Source organism: Notothenia rossii (assembly GCF_949606895.1).
Source record: "Notothenia rossii genome assembly, chromosome: 1".
NCBI lineage: Eukaryota > Metazoa > Chordata > Actinopteri > Perciformes > Nototheniidae > Notothenia > Notothenia rossii.
Genome location: NC_136912.1, coordinates 85,242,652 through 85,265,403, shown reverse-complemented (window position 1 = coordinate 85,265,403; position 22,752 = coordinate 85,242,652). Strand labels below are relative to the sequence as shown.

Sequence of the window (22,752 nt, the reverse complement as noted above, 5' to 3'; positions counted from 1 at the left end):
CCGCAGCCTCCGCCCTCTCTAACCTACCTCGGAATTCTTGGACCCACTTCTTTAGGACGGGTCACATGAGGGGCTTGAGAGACAGGAGGAGGAAATCCTCCATTAGAGCAGGCTACAATACCCCTTGCTCTACATCGCTCCGCCTCCCATTCACCTCTCACTCTGACTGCTGACACTCCAGCTCACTCACCATAATCACGATATCTTTCTAATTCTGTCCCCGAGAGCCATGAAGCCCATTAAAATGTCAATAGAGAGCCAGAGAGGAGAGAGTCATGAGAGAAGCTTGCCACTATACAGTCTCAGCAGATACGCAGGTGTAGCTCTATAGAATAATTAGTGCAATGTCAAAGGGAATTAACCTTTTGAACGTCAAAGAAGTTAAGCTGCCTTAAGAATAACCATTGTGTCCTTCTCTGAAGTACAGTTGGTATTAAGATGAGGGGAAATAATAGATTGCTTGTCCTTAACCACACAGGACAAAGAAACGGATATCAAGTAACTCTGTTAAGATGCATTAAAAAAAAGCAAATTCTTACGAAATAGAAAGCTGATAACATTCATTTCCAGTTTTTCTGCGTTAAGTATAAAACTCAGACATCATCGTGTTAGCCCTGCTATTCTATTAACTAACTTGCGATACCAAATTTAACTCCTGAGCCAATCAAACGAGTGCTTGCTAGATAATCTGTCACACAAACAACTGGTACACACACACACACACACACACACACACACACACACACACACACACACACACACACACACACACACACACACACACACACACACACACACACACACACACACACACACATACAGTACATACATACATACCAAGCTACATACAGTCGAACGTAAATACATATGCACAGCAAACCTATAAATATTATTTTTGTTCCATAACTTCTAAGGCAGTGGAACGTGAAGTTGTGAGTGGATTTACGGATGGAAAATAAGTACAGTACACGCACATGCACATAAAGCACCGGCATGACCTCTGCATCAGCCAAAGAAATACCTCTCTCTCTCTCTCTCTCTCTCTCTCTCTCTCTGATCTGTGGTAAGTAGTGTTTAGTGGTCTGCAACGGTTCCCCTCGTAGACTGAAAGAGAGAAATGCATGACTGGATCTGATAAGACAAATAGAACTTTTCCTCAAACTCGCCAAGCCACCCACTTAGGATGTGTGTTTTTTTCGCCTGTTGCATTCTCCATACTTTCTATTGCTCCCCCCTCTCTCCTTCTGTAAATTGATTTATTTTTTGCATCAAAATTATTCTCAGATGCCTGTTTGTGCCTTTCAGCTAAGGGCGTTGATGGCTCATAACGCTTGTTGGCTCTAAAAGCTCAGAACTCACTACCGCTCCAGCAAGACAAAACAATCAAAACAACTGGTGAAAATAGTTAGAAGACGATAGATCCAATGGATATAAAACATTTCATTTAGGTTCTGTGTCAAAAGTGCAGGTGCTTTCCCCTCTTAAGTGAGTGTTTGAGATTCTCAGGCATCACTGAATTATCTTATCTTGTAAAATAGTTGTTTTTAATTCACTTACACATCACAGTCCTTTGCCAAGAGCCCAACCCACCTCTTTCTCTTCTCCCCTTTCTGTTTTTTATCTCTGTCTTTCTGACACTCCCTTTCCTCTCTCTCTGGGTCAGCAGACCCTGTGAAGGTCACCCGCTCTTTGTCCTATTGCCATTAAACAGGTCATATTTCTTCTCAACACTGATTGCTGGAGACTAGGCTCAGAGGGTCTGTAGAGTTGGGGTAACTTTGTGCTGAGAAGTTCATGTGCTAAATGTGGTATGCCCACATACCAGGATGTTTTCAGGGAGATTGCATGGGGGGGGGCAGCACAAAACAGCTTGGCATTTCAAGGCTGGGTGGGCTGCAGACAGAGAGGCTTTCTTTCACTCTCAATAGATAGTGTTGAGGTGCTGTTTTTCGATCGGTTTAGGGTTGAAGCACACGTTTTTGTGTGTGTGTATGTGTGTGTGTTTCCCATGTCTGTAAGCCCATGACCTCCTTTCACTTCTCCTCATTAGCATGTGAATCCCCCCTCCACAAGTTGGACAGAGTGGAGGGATGGAGAAAAAGAGGGAAGGAAAAAGAGTACAAATTGGAAAAGCAGAGCAATGAGAGAAAGAGAGATTGACGTGGAAGAAAGCATTTTTCTATTTCAGAAAAAGTGTGTGTTTACCCAACAGAACGCATTTTTTACATGGACGTAATGCATTGGTGTTCCCTTGGTTTTCAAGGTGTTGACTGTACCCAATTTCACAGGGGCATTAAGCAAAAACACCCGTTGCCCACGTAATTCTGTGTGAACAGGCTCACCCAGAGCTAACCCTGCCTGTTGTGTGGTTCTCAGACACCACTAGAGCCTGGCCCTGTGTGGCCCTCCAGCAGCCTGTCCAGCCCTGGCACGGCACCATGTTTGTGCAGGTGTCTGCCTCTGTGACCGGCCCATCTGCTGCCCTCTGCCAACCCCTGGAGAGAGAGACAGTCTGTTTCTATTACACTGAAACTTCAAAACAATAGAAAAATGCTTAAAACTCTTTAAGCTTTTTAAGTGGCTCTCTGCTGTTTGGAAGTATTGTTTTGTACAGATGAAAAGAAGAAGCTTCAGGCTAAATTCTCAAGTTGTTTTTACTAAGATGATTCTTAAATCACCAGTTGACAAAACGTTCTCACCTCAAAGTCAATTAAGCCTTTGTTCTGGAGCTTTAAATGTATCGTGTGAATCAGCAGTCGGAGTAACCTTAGTGTCCATGGAAATATAGACATTGTAATTACATACAAATCTAAAGGCACTTATGTTCAAGGACACCTTGTATGTGTTCAAAGTTGAGTTGTAAAGTTCATTCTTGACCTCAAACCCTCCAAAAAAAGCATCACTTTTTTGAAACAGCTTTCAAAATGATAATTTCCTATGGTCAAAAACCACCACCACATATATTAAACCACATATATGCAAAAAGAAGGAGAAAATGAAGAAAAATGGCTATTTCGCCATATTGGTGTAGACATGGACTCATTGGCACCTGAGACCACACTTTCTTATTTCAAGTGAGGGCAGATGTCACACCTGTGGGAGTCTCGAGTGGGTTTCCACAAGCATGCATAAGAAAGTGTGTTTTGAGGTCTCGTGTGAATGGTTACCGATGATTGCTGTGTTCTTCAGGACAGACCAGTAACATGAGCTCCTTCTCCCATCACTAGTGAGACAAGAGCCGCGGTTCTCAGCCGCATTAGAAACATTCATGAGTAGGGTTCTGACTTTGACCCAAATGTCAACAAATCCCTGTGATGTGAGCTAACCACACAAACCACATGTGGGAGTAGTTTCTGTGCAGTCTGCAGATGAATGTATATGTTGGTGTGTCTGTGTGTGTGGGTCTTCAGGACGCCTCCATGTCTTCAGCCCACTCTATTTATGAGCTACTACAGTCAGACGTACACACACCAAACATGCTCTTGTGCGAAAAATGTTCCAGAGTTGGGTGGGCTTAGTTATGTTTTTCTTGGTATTCACACATTTTAAAGGAAAGTGTCAGCCAGAGTTTGCATGCCTGTAGTACTTTAATTTGGAGATTTGTATTTTAGAGTTCATTGAACATCTAGCACTGCTCTCAGGTTGTGTATTTGTTGATGAGGTGATTTGACATGCTCTTTCAGATCCTCATGAAGGCTGTTGTTAAAGTAGTTGTTTGTCATTTTGTGAAATATGTTTATTTACTTTATGGGGAATAAAAAGGAGATTGATATCCCTCTAGTTTTATGGAAAAAATGTGGCCACTGCTCGACTCCAGTTAGCTTAGCTTAGCACAAGACTTGAAGCAGGGTAAAACAGCTAGCCTGGCTTACTCCAAAGGTAATAACATCTTGCTTTAACAACTGAAAGGTTAGCCACGGTCATTTAAATGTTCCTTCTTTCATACATCCAAACCTGGATTGTATTACCAGGCTAGCTATATTGTTGTCAGCCTCTATGCTAAGCTGTTTCTATCAACAACAACAACACTCTAACTAGAATGGCACTCTCTTTCCCTGCAATCTATAACACTAAAGTTCTGGTAGTATTGACCAAGTACCCATGTTGGAAGGTTTCATTTGTCTCCAATAATGGACCCCTAGGCTTGAATGTCAATCTGTATTTGCCCTGTCAGGAGGGGTCTCCTAATGCTAAAGAATCACCCTCAATTCTCTTTAGCCGTGTGTCACACTGTCAACAGAGGCAGCAGGAGGGCGTGTGCTGAGTAAACAACCTGATTATGTTAGCCTACAGACACCTGTGAAGGATTGTTAAAGTGTGTTTTAATGGGATTTCTTTTCAGCTTACAGGTAAGTGGAGTTATCTGTATGAGGCCATATGATTCCATGTCTTAGTTGTGTGCGTGGGTTCATACATCCGTTCATTAATGTGTGTATGTGTAGCTATGCTGCCCAGCCTGGTCCTGCATCGTACCTCTGTGCGCCCGTACCAGAGGGGTTTCTACTGCAGTGACTCCAGCCTGAGATACTCCTACAAGAAGAGCACCGTGTCCTCCTCAGTGCTCACTGTCGTTGGGTTGACACTGCCCTCGGTGTCCGTAAGTCCCACACACAAAGAGCACTCGGTGTTGGGGAACATTGAAGGCAGAAACGGGGATGGCTGACGGTTCATGGTGTTGGTTGAGAAGAAAAATACTCTTAAATCATAGCTTGTCATTTATGGTGTCAGTTTTCTGATTTTACAAATTCATCACTCTCAGGTGACCATACATGAAAACCTTAAGCAGCACCCGTTTTTGCCTTATCCCATGATCCCCCGGTTCTGTGTGCTCCTTGTGCCCCCCCTGTTCTCCTCCGTTTATGTCTGTGTCACTGACCTGGTGCTTTTATGCTCTCTCTCTCTCTCTCTCTCTCTCTCTCTCTTTCTGTCCTTCTCTCTCTTTGCTCCCCTCTTTCATGTGTCTTTTGTAGCTAGCCTGCCTTTCCTGATCATTGAGACTAGCACCATAAAGCCGTACCAGCGCGGGTTTTACTGTTCGGACGAGTCCATCCGCTTCCCCCGAAAAGAGGGAGACACCATTAGCGATGCCGTGCTTTGTGGTGTTGGCATTGTTATTGCCATCTTCTCTGTAAGTCGACCTTTACAACTCCCTTTGTTTACTGCTTGTACTCCAAAGTCAACTCTTTTCAAATCTTGGTTACCTTGCTCCAATAGATTAGTCTCACTAACATAACCCCTTATTTGAGAAGTTTGATTGATTTCTATCATGCAACATTTTCCCAAAAAACTCCAGTCTTTTGCTTTAAATGTTCTCTATATGTCCTACCCCTTTCATCCTACGTTTTCTTCATCATACTTATTCTTCCGTATCAGCTTTGCCTCATCCAAACCATTTGTAATGGTCTGTTTTATGACTTCTCTAAGCAAGTCAGTGGTGGCGAGAGGCCCCCCAAGTTTGGGTTGACACATGCATGCCAATGACCAAAGAGATTTTACTAGCCTTTGGTCCATTCTCAAACCTCCGACTCGTATCCCTGCGCAGTGACACCATGCCCTTTCTGCCCTGCACATCACCATGGCTGAATGTGTCAGTGCTCTCTCCCATGCCCGCAGTGCCTCACTAATGGCCTGAAGCATCTCACCAGTTAGAAAACAGCATGAAGTCCTCATTCCCATCATTGACTCCTGCTCTAAAGAGGGAATGGCTCTAGTCTAGTGCCAGCAAATTAGAGGGGGTGTCAGGGTGAGTGGAAACATGTTATAATGACATTTGGTGCGGTATGTGTACGTCAATTAGTGCTACGTGGTCAGGCTAGATGATCTTTACAGCCCCCAGCCTCTTTGTGGCACAGCCCCCTCATAAGTTCCCAGACTAAGACGTCGCTGTGCCGCCATCTCCTCGCCATCAGCTTGGTGGGCACACACACACACGCTTTACCACCTCAGCTGTTCTGCTTATTGGAACCAGGAGACTGTGTTAGTTAGTTCCCTCACTTGTTCACGTGTGGGCAAAGCTAGCGTGTCTCACACAGCTGTGTTTCATTAGTGGCGTCTACTGCCATACCGACACCATTCCTTCACCACATGCACGCCCACTCATGCAGGCACACACACAGATATGCACACATATACATACATTGGTAGCGGATTCCAGTTGGGTCTCTTGTTTATCTTCGCTACAAGGGAAATCCCAACAGTCCTACTGGTCAGACATATCAACGTCTAAAAGGCCACGTTTCAACTGTGAAAAGCAGAGTTAGCTATAGCTAGAGATAGAGATCAATAAGCATATCTATCGACGAACAAAATATACCCTCCAGGCGTCTATTGAGCCTTCTCCTCTGATCAGAAAGTTCTGCAGTATTTATGACAGGCTCTGTCTGCACTAAGATAAACTCGACACATACCAATAACCCAAGCCAGGGAGATGAAGAAGGGGCGGAGAGGTTTGAATGCAAATGGCGACAACCCAAATAAACTTCTCTGTCCTGTATCACCCTCCTGTAGTTTTAATCTCAAGCTTAGATCAAAAACAATCCATTGACAATAGCGCACATACACACACACACACACACACACACACACACACACACACACACACACACACACACACACACACACACACACACACACACACACACACACACACACACACACACACACACACACACACACACACACACACACACACACACACACACACACACACACACACACTAATGCGCCACTATGTTTGTTTCTTCTGGCTCTAAGCCTGCCAGCTGACCACCCAATAGGCAGGATAAGTGTGTTTATCAAACCTAACAGCACACAAACAATAGATGTAAATACGCACACATTATGTATCTGTATTAACTTGGTAGGGTGCCTGGGAAAAGGCTGATCCTGCAGATGTGTACACATTAAAAGTCTTAATGCTATTTGCATTAAAAGCACTGAGTGTCAGCTGGCTTAGAGATAGGCAGGTAAATATTTTCCTGAGAGATTGTGAGAGAATGTAGGCCGAAGACTGGAGCCTTGTGTGGGAAGGGGAAGGAAAGGGAGATGTGGTTAGCGGTGGAGAGCAGCCCGTCCATCAGTCAGATACCCCAGGTGGTACAGATATGATTGACATCTACGTGCCTACGGGGGTTGGCTTGGTGTAAGCCCCCTCAGTGTAGAAGAGGTCTTACCTTGGGCCCCAACACTACTTAAAACCTTCTGGCTTGAATACCATAAGATTCAGGTTAGCCTACTCAACTTAAGCCTTAAAGCAGACCATTGCCCTGAAATAAATCCTCTTTTTATCAAAGTCAGGTCAACCGGACCGAGATATTAACCCAGTCTAGAACCTGTGTTTTCATTTTCCTTTGCCTTCACTGTGTCATTATCCTTCATACCCCACATAAAAAGCATATCATTGAGCATTGATAACCACTCATTAATACTTTCATATCACATCAAAACTGCCTGAGGGAAAAGCAGGCCATGCTCATTCTACATGTTTGTGTTTGTGTGAATCACTCATTCTGTCTCTCTGTCTGTCCTTTCCACATCCCTTCAATCTGTGACTTCACCCTGGAATGAAATTAGATTTTCCTGCTGAATAAACACTCCAACTTTGTCAAGTTTAATGCATGGTGATAAGTATGTAAACCAACTGTAAAACTATAAGATTCAGACATTAAAAAAGCTAGAATTGTTCTTGTTTGTGATCTGTGCTGTTTGTTTTGATCTAAAAACGATCCTTTCTTTTAGATTGTTATTGGAGAATGCTTCAGGATTCACCAACTTCATGAGGGAACCAAGTCTTTTGTCGGAAATCCCTACGTCGCAGCCCTCTACAAGCAGGTCAGCCATGAAGAATTGTGCTTTTTAAATCTATTTTAATAAACACCTTTTACTGAACCTTACAATGTTAAAATGACTAAGCTTGAAGCATGAAAAAATCTGCCAGATAGTTTCCAAACAATTTGAGGTGCTAACATTAGCTTAATTAGCCAGTTTTTGTGTTTTTTACAGGAATTTGTTAGCAATAGCTGTCGTTAAAGCAACACTGACTGTGGAAATTGCTCATGTCTACCACTGTCTAAAATCAAGGACACATTTTTACAGAAATGATTATAAACTATGAGCTGTAAACACCAGACAATCTCACATGTCCTTCCAACAAGGCTGAGCTCGGAATCAGTTATAGACAGCTACACTGATATCTTGTCTAATATTATTGCGCGGTCTTGCAGATGGGCGTGTTTCTCTTTGGATGTGCCGTCAGCCAGTCATTTACAGACATTGCCAAGGTGTCAGTGGGCCGTATGAGGCCACACTTCCTAGATGTTTGTAAACCAGATTTCTCCACCATCGATTGTTCTATGGGATACATCACCAGCTATAACTGCACTGGTGACGAGAGCGATGTACAGGAGGCCAGGTTTGTGTTAACACCAAATACATACACAAAATACATTATTTATTGTGTATTGAAAAATACTCCTAGAATTGGAAAAACGAACTAAAGATATCTTTCTCTCAACAGAAAATCCTTCTTCTCAGGACATGCCTCATTTTCAATGTTTACCATGCTCTACCTGGCTGTAAGTAACTATTAAAATATATTCCACATGCATCACAACACAATCACATTCTTGCAAGCTCACACATGCTTAGAGCAGCATAAACAGTGGCTTACAGATTGTGGAGGGAGTTATGGAAAGAAGGCAGGGCAGTGATTTAGGGATTTAACGCCTGAAGAAAAAGCAAGGCATTGTTCTTATCCACTTCTCCTCACTGGGTTTATAAAGAGTTTTATTCTCCTTGTTTTCTCCTCTGAGAGTTGGATGGATGCACTCCACCTGTTTTATTCAGAGCAGCTGCGTTTGCACTTCCTGTCCTCTCCCATTTCCCTCAGTCTCTCCCTCTCATTCCACCTGTTGTGGGTGTCTGGCAGGGCTTAGCACCCTAGAGGCATTTCTACACATACACAGAGAATTGCCATTTCATTGTGCCCCAATCATCCTCCCCCTCTTCCACTAAGGGGAAAATTTTCAATGTTTTGGGTCTGGCTGACTCAACCTTGGTGTCCTTGGTTCTCACGGTGGTGCTGAGAGTTGAAGTTCTGATGTGTTGTAGTGTATTGTCATGGACTAAGAGCTTGCTGTGGGTATTTCCCAGCCTCTTGGTGAACCTACAGCTGCACTCTGGACCAGGGGGGAAAATGAATTAAAAGCAAGTGGAAAAGCAGAGAGGGAATGGACATGTGATGCTTCCAGACCACAGAGTGACACACTAGTCAGAGACCAATGTTCCAGCTGTGGCAAGCTCAAGACCACAGCCAGAGGAGGTTGGTGCAAACAGCGCAACAGAAAGAGAGAAGAGAGGATGTTAGGTTTGTAGTGGATGTTTTGGAATACTAAACCATCCTGAAACAAAGCCCACAGTTGAGGCATTCCTAGTGGAAAAAGGAATATGTGGCATTTTTTGTCATGTGACATCACATTTTCAATTATAGAATCTCCCTCTCTGTTGAGATGTGCTTAAAAAAGACACATGATTCTAAATCTGAAGCCAAATAAATATAATATCAGGACAAATAATGACTGCAAGTTCAATCAATACATGACATAGCACATTTAAATGAATGGAAATGTGTGTATTCCTCAAAATGTCAATCTAAATCAGATATTGGAAAAATAAGAAATAAATCGGAATTTCTGCACTAGATTAAAAAGCAAAAAAGCTTTATTGTTTCTGTGATGCTTTCCCTCCCCATTGGCCCTTGTTTTTTCAATGGGTGAAAGTGTCATTTCCACACTGTGGCTATCACCTACCCTCATTCTCCCTCTCACAGCCCCCCAGTTATCTACTAATTGTCACTCTTTGATTTTGAAGCACTTCATTTCCTGCCAAGTGCGTCTGAGTGCTGAAAGTGTGACCGATGTGGTTTGTGCTTACATTTCTAAGAAGGCCCACAGATAACTGCCGCAGACAGCACGGCACGCTGTACAGATACACCACAGCCAAGGAGAAGAAGCCTCTGTGTGCATTCATTGGCCTACTGAGCTATCTTTTGTTTTGTCTAATGTGAACACAAACAATCCAGATACAAATAGCTGGGATCATTCTGTGGGTTATTTGTGCCTTCACTGAGGCGGATAACATGTTGTTTGTAAAAAAAACAACCAATATGTTTGTTTGTGAAGTGGTCTGAACCACAGCTATGCTTTTGTCTCACAGCCTGGTGTGAAGCGGCATGGGAAGGGGGTTGGCGTGTAAAACAAGCCCTCAAACTCATTCTTTCGCACTTTGTTGTGTGTTGTCTTTTATTGAACACTGAGTCAGCGCGAGGAAGACAGAGGGAGAAGATCTTACTGGAACGAGCTGGATTCCTTTAGAAACCACCAGACTTTGTGTCGCTCTTGTCTCCATCTGTCATGGGAATCTTCTGGGACCCGTTTGTTGTTGTGTTTTATTGTTGTTTACTCAGATCTAACTATTTGAGACACACAAAAGTAATTTATGGGAGGACAGCTAGGGTCAAAGGGGTCTATTTTTGTCTGGGACAGATTATAGAAGGTCATGTACCGTCTGTATCGGTTAACATGACGTCATGTGCTCATGAACAGGTTGTTTGGGTTTACCCTTCAGTCAGATATGGCCTTATTACGTAGGTTGTAACTCTTTCTTTTGGCTGAGCCCTTCTCCTCCACCCTCCACCAACGTTTGCTTAAACTGAGAGGTTTAGGATGTTGTGTGGAGGCTGTTCGGATGTTGCATTCATGACTGCAGGACTTCAGACAAAAGTACTTATCAGTACTCCTTGCCCGTTACCTGAGAAACGCTGAGAAGGAAGCCTGAAGTCTAAACATCCCTGCCAGGGAGGAGAGAACTGTAAGGGATGGGAGGGATCGCTTCCTCTGCTTCCGCAAGGAGAAGAACAATGATAGTGTCGTAGAGGAAGTGTGAGGGAGCTTTACGTCCACACCTTCAGGGGCTCGTAGTGGACGGGGTTGCTGGGAGGCACTGCGGCTTTCTGTAGGTATTGTTAGCTTAGCTGATTATAAGACACAGGCTTTGAGGTGTGGTCTGGGTAGACCTTGGCTGAGGCCGGCCCCTCCTAAGCCCTCTGTCTCTGGGTGTAAAGGACAGGAAGTTGAGGGTATGAGTGGTGCTGAAACACAGGATGTCTGAGGGGCCTGTGCTGATCTCACCACTGTACTGGTGTTTGAATGTATTTGAAGTTTTAGGAGTGACTGTAAGTGGCCTCGGACCTACTTGTTCCTGTTTTGACTCTGCTCAGTCTTTATCTCGACCCAGGAGATGGTTTCTGGCGGCTGGCTGGGTTGGAGGTGCATCCGCTTTGTCTTCTATTTACTCTAATCGAGGGTAGACAGTTAATCCCAACAGTGCTGAAACATTCATGGTTGGAAATGTATACATACATGTGTGTGTGTGTGTGTTCCGTTGTGTATGTGTGTGTGTATTCCAGTGGCTCTCTGTGGTTGTGCTGTTTTTACAGCTGGGATGTAAAACCATGAATCATGTCCGGGTCTCAGGCAGTCAAGTGTGTGTGTGTTGTGGAAGAGAGGGTTTTACTGCGGTTCTGGCCGGCCTGCCTACTTTGATTCGGTCTAGACCTCTCAGACAGTAATAATACACTAACACGCATGCTGCAGGTGTCCAGCCCAGCACCATCAGTTACCTGATGTGGAACTTTGTATCTTTTGAACTCTTAGTTAAAGGGTTTGTATGTCAGAGCTTGTTATCAGAATACCTTTATTAGTGCCGCAGAGGGGACATTTACAAGTTACACAAAAATGTTGCATATTGAACTCTGTATGAAGACAAAATAAATAACAATATCTCTCTCTCTCTCTCTCTCTCTCTCTCTCTCTCTCTCTCTGTCTCTTCACAGTTCTATCTCCATTCAAGGTTTTCCTGGCGCGGTGCTCGTCTCCTCCGCCCCCTGCTGCAGTTCACCCTGTTGATGATGGCCTTTTACACCGGCCTGTCACGCGTCTCCGACCACAAGCACCACCCGACCGATGTCCTGGCAGGCTTTGTGCAGGGAGCCCTGGTGGCCTACTGCATAGTGAGTGCACACATGTTGCACGAAACACACTAGCTTAACCAGCAAACTGCATGAAAACATGATATGAGTACAAAGCATGAATGCATACATCTTTTTGCAATTTAAATCCTTTCTATAATTGCCTGAGGATCCTACAGGCGCACCAACCTTTAAATAAACCTTGACTCCATGAAGCTCCTTTTTTCAATTTTCTCCTCTCGGCAGGCAGTGAAGTGAGGAGAATCTGATTCCCTTTAATAAATAACACATTGCTTGGAGTTGAGCCCTAGTTCGTGTGTGTGTGTGTGTGTGTGTGTGTGTGTGTGTGTGTGTGTGTGTGTGTGTGTGTGTGTGTGTGTGTGTGTGTGTGTGTGTGTGTGTGTGTGTGTGTGTGTGTGTGTGTGTGTGTGTGTGTGTGTGTGTGTGTGTGTGTGTGTGTGTGTGTGTGTGTGTGTGTGTGTGTGTGTGTGTGTGTGTGTGTGTGTGTGTGTGTAAAAACAAAAATTCCATACTCTCTTCACTACTCCTCTGACATCGTGACAGCAGTCGCCAGATGATTTTCGTAACCCTCATCATTACACTAAGCTACATGGAGCCAAGGAAAATTGAATTTGGGTCAAAAGGAAAGTAGAGGGAGTGTAAAAAGAGAGCGAGAGAGAGGATTAGCCTTTGAAACAGGAATGAGGCTGTTAATTATTTTGTGTTTTTTTATTTGGCGGCTCTGGTTCTATCAGCCCAGCAGGCCCCTGCCTAACTGCTGCCTCTGGGAAACGTGTGGAAAGACACACTCACACACACTTGCACACAGGCAGACACAAACAAGCCTTACCTTTCTACACGATCCAAATCATGAACGTGGAAAGGATTAGGTTCATAAAATTCAGCAAGACTGTAGTTGTGGCGCCTAGGCAGACCTTGGCACAGCCAAAATGTAATCACACACACACACACACACACACACACACACACACACACACACACACACACACACACACACACACAAACACACACCAGGGTTCTTTGAAGCCATGATCCAAAATGAACCCCAAGCAGAAATCAGCAAGTAACAATAGAACGTAATGCTCTGGCAAAATCAGCTCTCCTCCAGCTGGAAGGCGCTCCTGGATGACATCAGCTTTGACAAGGATAAAAAAAAAGGGGGAAGAATGTTTCATAAATATGCTCAACATTTGAGCTTGACTTCTAATTGGGCAGAACTGGCTGGAGGAGTGTAGGGAGAGCAGTGACATGAGAGAAGAGCCTTGTCCAAGTCTTGGCTCAGGATTTGCGTGGGTTTAATCCAACTCAGCTATCCCACTACCCTCAGAGAGACATCTTAAAACACACACAAAAACACTTTTTGTATCCACTTGCATACACATATATATATTAATAATACACATGCACACTAATTTTTAAACCCCTTCCAATCAAGGCGCTGAGGTTAGTTTAACAATCCTTGAAGCCCGGTCTGATTTTCCCAGTCTTGGTAGGAACACACATCTGTGAATGCTTAAGCCTGGCTGTGTCAGTCTCTCAATAAGCAGCAGAGCAGAAAGAAGCTGACAGGAGATGAGTGGAGGCAGACGGAGGACGTATGAAGCCTGTGGGCTTTGGAGAAGCCAGCAGAAAGTCCTCAAGTGTTAGCATCCTTAAATCTTAGATCTTAGGTTAACATGTGGACAGTCGTTATTCTTGTTCTCGTTAAGTTTGAAGTGCAAGGATAAAAGACTGGGTTTACACTCTAAAGTCATGTCTCTTAGATCCTAAGAGCGCTAACAGTCTTAAATGATTTTGCTTGGATATACTATATTTACTTGAACTAACAAATTAGCTACAGTAGCAGCTCTGTTATTGGAGAATTTGTCCTCTCATTAAATGCTTTTATGAAGCATTTAATATTTAAAAACCCCGTAGCAGCTTGGGTAATGTGGTCCATGGATCTGAGTTTGTGCATATAATGGAGAGGGCACTCACTCACAGTGCACTTGTCTCAATACAAAGGTCTGATTTGGAAAACAAAAGAACACATTAGTCAAATAGGTGGGTCTGCACGTCAGTCCCAAGTGAGTGATTGTGAACAATTGTTCTGAATGTAATATGGTGGGTTACATGGCCTTGTGGAAAATTGTCTTCCTTTTCAAATATATTTCTGTATTCGCAAGAGACTTAGAATGTCATGTTGATCTTGGACTTAATTGTCTTAGCTTTCGAAGGTTTCCCTAGACTACAGTTACCTCTTTATTCCCAGAGCCCCCCCATTGAGTGCCAGTAAATGAACAAAACAAACCTGGGGTAAGAATGAACACATTTATTTGTAGTGGCGGCTGTGTCTTTGTAAGTCAATTGCAGATTTAAACCATTTGTCTGTCCTCATAGTTGAAGATGGGTGGTCGAACTCAAGATTTTTAAAGAATATGTAGATAAATGTTTGTTTGGACTCCAACGCACCAGACTGTGTTCAGGGCTGTGGTCCAGAAATCATGATCCCAAAAAATTAGGAACCAAAACAGGAAGTGGTCCGTCTGTCCTACCTGGCACTTCCTATCAGACACTGTGACCTACTTCTCAACATGTGTGGTAATGAAGGTCGAGAGGACCGAATCCAGCAGGAAGCAGCTGTGAGAGAGAAAGCTAGGGCAGCGTTTTTCGAGGTTCATTATCACAATGGAGAAGAGTTGGGCTACATTGTAGGAGTACAGGTCAGGAGGATGCTCATGCTGTAAATACTCAGGGTCTTAAATATTAAAAGCAGCGTCTGAGTGGTCATTGAACTGAAGCAGGAAGTCATATTTTATCCCTCCACACACAAGTTTCTAAATTTTATTTAATCTACCCTGGCAAAGTTATTTTTTTATTTATCCAAGGATATAGTAAGAGACTTAATATGTTCACACTAATGTTAGAATTTGATAAGTATTTGAGTATTGCACAATTGAACAATTATTGCACACATTATAAGTATAGTCATCATTATATCTTATTCAGTACCATCCTCTAACTTACATCTGTTAATTTGAATGAATTTACTGACTTATTGTCGGGATGGCTGCAAAAATATAAATAGTTTCATGTGCGTGCAGATAATGTCAGTTTTATCCTTTGACATGAGGCAGAGGGGGTCTAGTGAGTAATTCAGTGTTTTTTTAGACGTTCACAGTTCCTGCAAATGAGTGCACACACTTCCTGTGGGACTTACCATCTTTATGTGCCAGGCTTGACATTTCAATAGTGGTTAAAGACACACAATTGGAGGTAAAAAAAACATGCATGCACCCACACATCCATACATTTATAGACATGCCTTCAAAGAATCTGCTTTTTTTAGCCTAACTGCTGAGTCCGCAGCTTTCAACACAAAAGGTCCGGAGGCATTGTGTGTGTGTGTGTGTGTGTGTGTGTGTGTGTGTGTGTGTGTGTGTGTGTGTGTGTGTGTGTGTGTGTGTGTGTGTGTGTGTGTGTGTGTGTGTGTGTGTGTGTGTGTGTGTGTGTGTGTGTGTGTGTGTGTGTGTGTGTGTGTGTGTGTGTGTGTGTGTGTGTGTGTGTGTGTGTGTGTGTGTGTGTGTGTGTGTGTGTGTGTGTGTGTGTGTGTGTGTGTGTGTGTGTGTGTGTGTGTGTGTGTGTGTGTGTGTGTGTGTTCGCACATCATGCACAGGAAGTGGTGAAGTCTCGATAAGCTTTCCACCATGGCAGGTTCAGGGGCGATAGGTTGGAGGTCGGTTGACACGACAACAAGGCCCACTGTGATTGGACGCTGAGCCTCCTGATGGGAAACGAGCTTAAAATGTTTCCCATGACGACTCGGGTTATTCCCAGAGATAATAACATCACATCCCTCCACACTCCCCTATCATACATAATATACCATAATGATGCACTGAAGAAACTGCGCAAACTGATGGCCATACAGACAAAGAGCCCTTTTCTCTAACTCTGAAGGCAGCTGTGTGTTATGGAGATATCTATACGTTAGTGATGTCATCCATCAGTCAAAAGTCACCAGTGAAGGTCATTTTATGGTCAGTAAATGTCAAGCTGTAATAAGAGAATGTCTTTGTGTTGAGCCCACCACTCGGAATAAGACAGTCTTTGTCATACAAAAAGATAATTGACTGTATGTCGAAACATGGCCAAACTTAAATATGAATTTCCCATATGAAAGCATTTTCTCAGTTTATTTTTCCCAATGACGGTTATCCATATTGTTTTCCCAGTGTGCATGATAGGCACTCTTTCTCAGAGTTTAGTGTTGAATGGCAGCTTCCCCCTCGGCCCTCTTTCCTTGTCTCCCTGGCACAGCCCTCTGCTCGGACTCCACTGGCAGCACGGAAGGAAAAGCTGCCCCCGCCAATTGTGTGTGTGTGTGTGTGTGTGTGTGTGTGTGTGTGTGTGTGTGTGTGTGTGTGTGTGTGTGTGTGTGTGTGTGTGTGTGTGTGTGTGTGTGTGTGTGTGTGTGTGTGTGTGTGTGTGTGTGTGTGTGTGTGTGTGTGTGTGTGTGTGTGTGTGTGTGTGTGTGTGTGTGTGTGTGTGTGTGTGTGTGTGTGTGTGTGTGTGTGTGTGTGTGTGTGTGTGTGTGTGTGTGTGTGTGTTAATCGGTTGTTGCTCATTATTGACCCAAGACCCTTGTGAGTGGAAACGGTAATCCACTCTTACAGTGGACAGTAGTTTCCATGGTCCCACTTCCTGTACGCCCTTGCCCATTTTCCTGTTTGACATATGATGTCATCAGGACCTCAGGAAGAGATTTCCTTTCTGCCTTTTTTTTTTTTCCTTACATCCTTTGGTGCCAGACTGACCTCAGAGATGATGTGAACGGGGAAATTCACCCCTGGCATCATTTAATAAAAGAGTGGGCTACTATATCTGAATGTCAGTTTAGGGTGAGCTTTACTAACATAACTTCCTTCAGCCACATTACTCAGTGCAGCTAAAGTGGGATTTTTCAAAGTGTGGAGGAGGGAGGTTAAGGGAGTTTCTCATAATGGCATCATGAAGTAATGCAACCCTACCTTTTATGCTTCTTGCCAGCTTACAGTGTATTAACACTAGCCCTGTTCAGACCCGAGTTTTATTTCCAAACTACTTCCAGGTCCAAATAAAATGTGCATTTGACATCTGCTTTTAAATTAATCACATTTTCACTTGCACAATTACATTAGATTTGTTTTTTGTTTGAGCCAGGGCTACAAGCTAAGTGGACATGTTGATGTTATCTAGTAGCGTTACCATGGCAGCTGTCTGGCATAGTCAAATCAACTGAGGTTAGTTTAACATGCTCTATCCAAATGACTTTGCTGGCCTGCAATGTGGTACATTTGAATTAAAACTGAACTTCAAAATGATACATGACCAGCCAAATAATCTCCATATTTAGTTTTGGCTAAGAAATCCCATCTTTATTTAGTGAGGAAACTTTTATCCTTCCTTATGATATGATTCCCATGTGGTCTCTGTTTCCTGTCCTCACCCTGTCTCCCTCTGTGTCCACCAGGTGTTCTACGTGTCAGACCTGTTTAAGCCCAGAGTGAAGCCCGCCACGCCTCCGCCCTCCCCCATCAAGAAGGAGCTGCTCCAATCGTCCGACATCATTGAGAGGAACAATCACCACAACATGGTGTGAGAGTAGCCGAGACTTCTTCCTGTTACTGAGGAGCCAATCACATCGCTGCTCTTCCCATCGGACAGTAGAATGTAGCGATGAGAGACTGTAGCTGCTCCTCAAACGACACCCTCCTCCCTTTCGCAGTATCCAGCAAGGCACTTTGTGGATAAGGGTGTCAGATTTGAGATTTGCACAGCAGAGTCCACTCTCACTATCCAGACTCATTATTTACTATTATGTTAACTACTAATCAACATTTGAGCCCATCGTATTGAGCACAAACAGAAAAGATTTGGAAGACTAGAAGACACATTTAATTGAGAAATTGACAGGCAGAGCTGAGGGTGTGGAGGGTTGATGGAAGTGTAACCACATAAAGGGAAAACACTTTTGAAGAATAACAAATGAAGTAAAGACACACAAAAAATGACAAACCCCCTGCCTAGAGAGAGAGGGATTTCCAGTGATGCATCCTCTCTGAACTCTGTGGCCTTGGAACGCCGTATGACAACAACTTCCTTAGCTATGGGAAGGATATTACTGCAATAACTAGCAGCATAGAAATATTAACAGTATAGAAAAATATAACTTATAGCACTGTTTTTAAGTCCATTGTCCATTATCACCACTTGCTGCCTGAGATGTCTCACTGAGAAAAAAAAACTTGATGATGCTGACGCATATGAAACTGAGGAATTGACTCCGAGAATCCGACAGAGCCCGGCGTGGTGGTTTCACCATGCTTAGCCAGGATAGAGTTAGCATAGCAAGGGTCATATACCGATCTTTTACGGCCTTTTTAACAGGTTTCAAAGCAGTTATTTGACTGCCTTTTATCTTACTGATAAGCAAGACATCCTTATCTGAATAAACTTTGTTTTAGCATTAGGAACTGAAGCCCTCCAACACAACTGTCCCAAGATCAGCACATCAAGTTTTTTGAAGAGGACTCTTAGAGCGGCCCAAACCCGGGATGTTGCATTTCTTGAGAGTTAGATGTAGTAAAGGGGGAATATTTTCTGTGGAAGGAGGGAGGCAGATCTCACAGCCTCCCAGCACCTGTAAAAGAGGCGTGGCTGTGCCATGCCACTTCCTGGTGTTGGGGCCATCTGATTGGCTTCCTTAACAGGAAGGGGATGGGTGCACAGAGTGAAGGGGTGCGGGCTGTCACCAATGCGAAGAGGGTGATGAATTACAGCTAAGCTGGCACATTGTTTGGGATGATTTGGGCTCTTTCTGCTGGAAGGGAGGGGCTCTCACCCACCCAATCACTCATTGGCAATGGATGTTTGTCTCTCGATGTGTGTGTGGGTATGTGTGTGTCCTATAGACTCTTGTGTTTGTGTGGGTGTGCTTGTACATGTACCTCTTTTGTGTGTGTGAATGTGTGTGTACATAGGTGTGAGCGATTTGCCCTGTGAAAACAAACCCCCTCATGATAAACTAAGTGTGTGTCAATTGAAACACACGCTGTCAGCTGTGCCAAGTGTGTGTGTGTGTGTGTCTGTGTGTCTGTGTGTCTGTGTCTGTGTGTCTGTGTGCATGTGTTTGCCACTGTGTGTCAGAGAGCAGGTGAGCGTTCTAAAAACTGTGGATCTATTATTTGTTTTCTCTGCTGAGAAGCATCTTTAACCGTGTGTGTTTTTAGCCTGTCCTGTATAATCACTAACCGTTGTACAGTACACATACAGAAACCCTTTTTATTTACAGCCTACTCAGATCCTCCTCCAACAACACACTCCGCCATGTTGCACATCTTTTTCATCGTATAGTCCGTCCTATTATTTCACAAAACCGTTTTCACTCTCTTTTTATAAATATATAAATAATGTATAGATCACTCAAATTAACTCTGTAAGATATTGTTTCTTAACATGTTTAGATATATCCACTATGATTACAGACCTGTGTTATTTACAAAATGCTGCTTAAAAAGCATCGATTGACAGATTTTTGTATCTAGATAACTATCAACTATTGTAGATGTAATAGTTATGTTTGTAATATGCATTCAAAAAATACACCCACAATTGTATTACAATTCAATATTAGTATTTTTGTATCATCTCGTTTTTTTGTACAAAGACATAGTTGCAATGCTGTTTTTCTGCTAAATGTACTTAGCTCTAATACATGTGCTTTCAAATAAAAAGCTCAATATGAACACAACTTTGTTTTGTCTTGACTATTGATCCCACACTTGGACTACACGTTTTGAATATGAATTATGTTTTGTATGGCTTTATGGATTGTTGTTGTAAATGTTTGCTTTTTTTTCTTGTGTATGAGGAAAGTCCTCTATATTCCCATACACAAGAACATATAAAAACTGCACAAATAAGAAATGTATGCTTTGGTTATGCATATAATAAAAACACTTTCCTTATATGTCTGTTTTCTGACATGGTAAAAAATATATGTTGTGATTTAGTTTGAATCAAGAAGAGAAAAGCCTGAATGACACTTTCTGTCTTCTCAAGTGATTATCAGCTTCCTCTCAAAAACCAAAAGCTACACTTTTATCATGCACAGCACATCATATACTATCACATAACAATGTTCAGAATAGCACTTTATAAACATATTTTTAACTTCTAAAATTGTCAGGCAACAACTAATAGATGTATTTTTGTTTAGTTTTATTCCCAATGTGACAATAAAAAGAAGAGGAAAAGAAACTCTGATTGGGATCAGTGAATGACTGGTATTTGCTTTATAAGCTCAATGAGTAAAAAGGCAATCTCTTTGGACAATCACACTGATGTTATCATTATAGTAGCATGCAAGCTTCCCCATAGTGTCCTGTAAAGTTAAGTCTTTTATTGACAGTGACAGTTCAGCTGGCCTGAGGTCAGTCACAAAAAAAACAACAGCACCAAAGTGAGATTAACGGTGCCTGTGAACAGCTGGTAGGCCTGGGGTCAGCCATGCGAGGCTGTAATAGTGGAGGGCCTGCTGCTGAGGCAGAGAGAGGCCCATGTTGTGGTCTTGTTTGGCAGCAGCAGACAGAGCAGAGCTGGCATGAGGCCCTGCAGCGAGGCCAAGGCATTACAGCGTACTGCGCCTCTCAGTGTGCTGGGTGTGTGTCCTCCATCATCACATACTGCACACAGTACATCAATCAATCAATCAATCAATCAATGTTTATTTATATAGCCCAATATCACAAATGTTACATTTGTCTCAGTGGACTTCACAGTTTGTACAGAATATCAGTATGACAATACGACACCCTCTGTCCTTAGACCCTCACATCGTACAAGGAAAAACTTCCAGAGAAAACCCACAGTTTAAAGGGGAACATGGGAGAAACCTCAGGGAGAGCAACAGAGAAGGGATCCCTCTCCCAGGACGGACAGACGTGCAATAGATGCCGTGTGTAAATTGAAAAGATAATACATTTGCAACATAGGTAGTCCAAATGTTTGGAAATGCATGTGTGTATAATAGGAAGATGAATCCACGAGGATATCCATCCAGGACTTATGATCCAGGACATACATCAACTCGCACTATTGACTCTCATTTATTCCTTTAAATTAAGCTGATGTTTCCTTCATCTCAGTGCCCAAACTTCTTATAAAATATACTATTTACTGTTGGCATGTGAAATCCCTGAAGCTCCGATGATGGTGATGTTGACATTTTTACACAAGTTGGATGGATTACGTCCTCCTCTGAGGGAGGAATTCCTTCACCCTCGGTCTTATAAAACTGTTTCAAAACCCCTTTGGACAAACTCAAAAATACCTGGTGGTCACATTAAAAACAAGGTAGTTTTCCCTCAGTCAGGTTTGGAGATTTCCACCGCACACCAATGTTTTTTTCAAATATGAATAAATAATAAATTGGATATGCAACAGTGAGCTAATTAGACTACATATTTGACACAATTGAATGTAAATAAAGTGTCATTTGACAGCTGGTAAGCGTCAACAGCAAGTTAACCCTGTTCTGCTCAACTGCACTTTGTTAGAGATTCCAGTGTAATTGCTGTGGAAACCTTTGCTTTCTGAGAAGAAGACCGACTGATTGATAACATATGCGTGCACATGCAATATACTGAATGACTGAAAAGTTAATATTACTCTCTGAAAGGAATATGTCTTCAAAAGGTTTGTCACAAGCAAGAATGCAGCAGCTAGAATTGAGTCGGATTAATTTCAGTTTGTATTTAACTCAACACAGTAGCAGTAGAATCAGTATGTGTAAAAGTGGTTAGAGTGGCTCTCAGCTGACGAGCCAAAACAAGGCTGACTTACAGACTTCTCTTCTTTCCATGCAGTGCTTGTAGTCAAAAAGCCCTGAGTGAAATGGCCCACTGGCACACATGATATAAAAAGCATCACGGATTAACAAGAGTGCTACTGTGGGTGGCTCTGGTTTGGTTGGAAAGTTGCGAGTGAGTGTGTGTTAGGGAGAGAGAGATGGAGCTGGGTTGTGGTGAGGGTGGCACCTCCAGGAGAGACGTCTGGAGGCCTGGAGCTCTGAGGAGAGGAGAGCCCTCTGAGAAAGGCTCTGCACTACCTGAAGGGGAAAAGGAGTAGAGAGTATGGGCAGTTAACTGTTTTCAGCATGTCAGTGTCTTTTTTGTATGGTTTTAACACACATGAGGTGTGCAGTCATAATATAAACCAACTGCAGGACAAAAAACCGAAAACGAGTGAGCCAAAAATAAAGAAAGAAAAAGAAAGATTTCAGTTTCAGCTTTAGTGCCAACATCACTAATGCTGATTCAAATGGTTTCCATCTTGAACTCAATGACTAAAATGAAGAAATGAATAAATTAAATTAGTAAAAAAAGAACAGCAACAGATGCCTCTACCGCTTACACCCCACACACTGCTGAGTCAGAATGTTTTTTACAGAAGGAATAACTCATTTACATTTACTCATTTAGATACATTGTGAAAACTGAGCAGCTTTCAAATAAATGAAAAGAAGACGGATATTTCAGTATTAACCCAGTTTTTAGTCAATCAACTGTTTTAAAAGCATATGAGTGATTACAATAAGGACATGTGGGTGTGGCTCTCATTCAATGGGCACATGTGTGGGCAGCAGGAGGATTTATTTCAAGGATTAATTTCATGTTTTTATGATG

At 42.9% G+C, this 22,752-nt stretch overlaps 1 protein-coding gene across 2 annotated transcripts in view; it reads left to right on the top strand.

Moving 5' to 3' along the window:
- plpp3 (phospholipid phosphatase 3) overlaps positions 1–19,817 on the top strand; it is a 28,908-nt gene extending 9,091 nt beyond the window's left edge. Inside the window, exons 2-7 of one of the 2 annotated variants that reach the window (XM_079641513.1) lie at positions 4,443–4,597; positions 7,738–7,830; positions 8,223–8,410; positions 8,516–8,573; positions 11,891–12,067; positions 17,538–19,817. In XM_079641513.1, coding sequence (XP_079497639.1) covers positions 4,443–4,597; positions 7,738–7,830; positions 8,223–8,410; positions 8,516–8,573; positions 11,891–12,067; positions 17,538–17,666 — 800 coding nt within the window. In that variant the 3' untranslated portion in view covers positions 17,667–19,817. Of the gene's footprint in view, positions 1–4,442; positions 4,598–4,970; positions 5,129–7,737; positions 7,831–8,222; positions 8,411–8,515; positions 8,574–11,890; positions 12,068–17,537 lie in introns of both variants that reach the window. The other variant, XM_079641512.1, reaches the window with a different exon arrangement.
- The last annotated feature ends 2,935 nt before the right edge of the window (positions 19,818–22,752 follow it).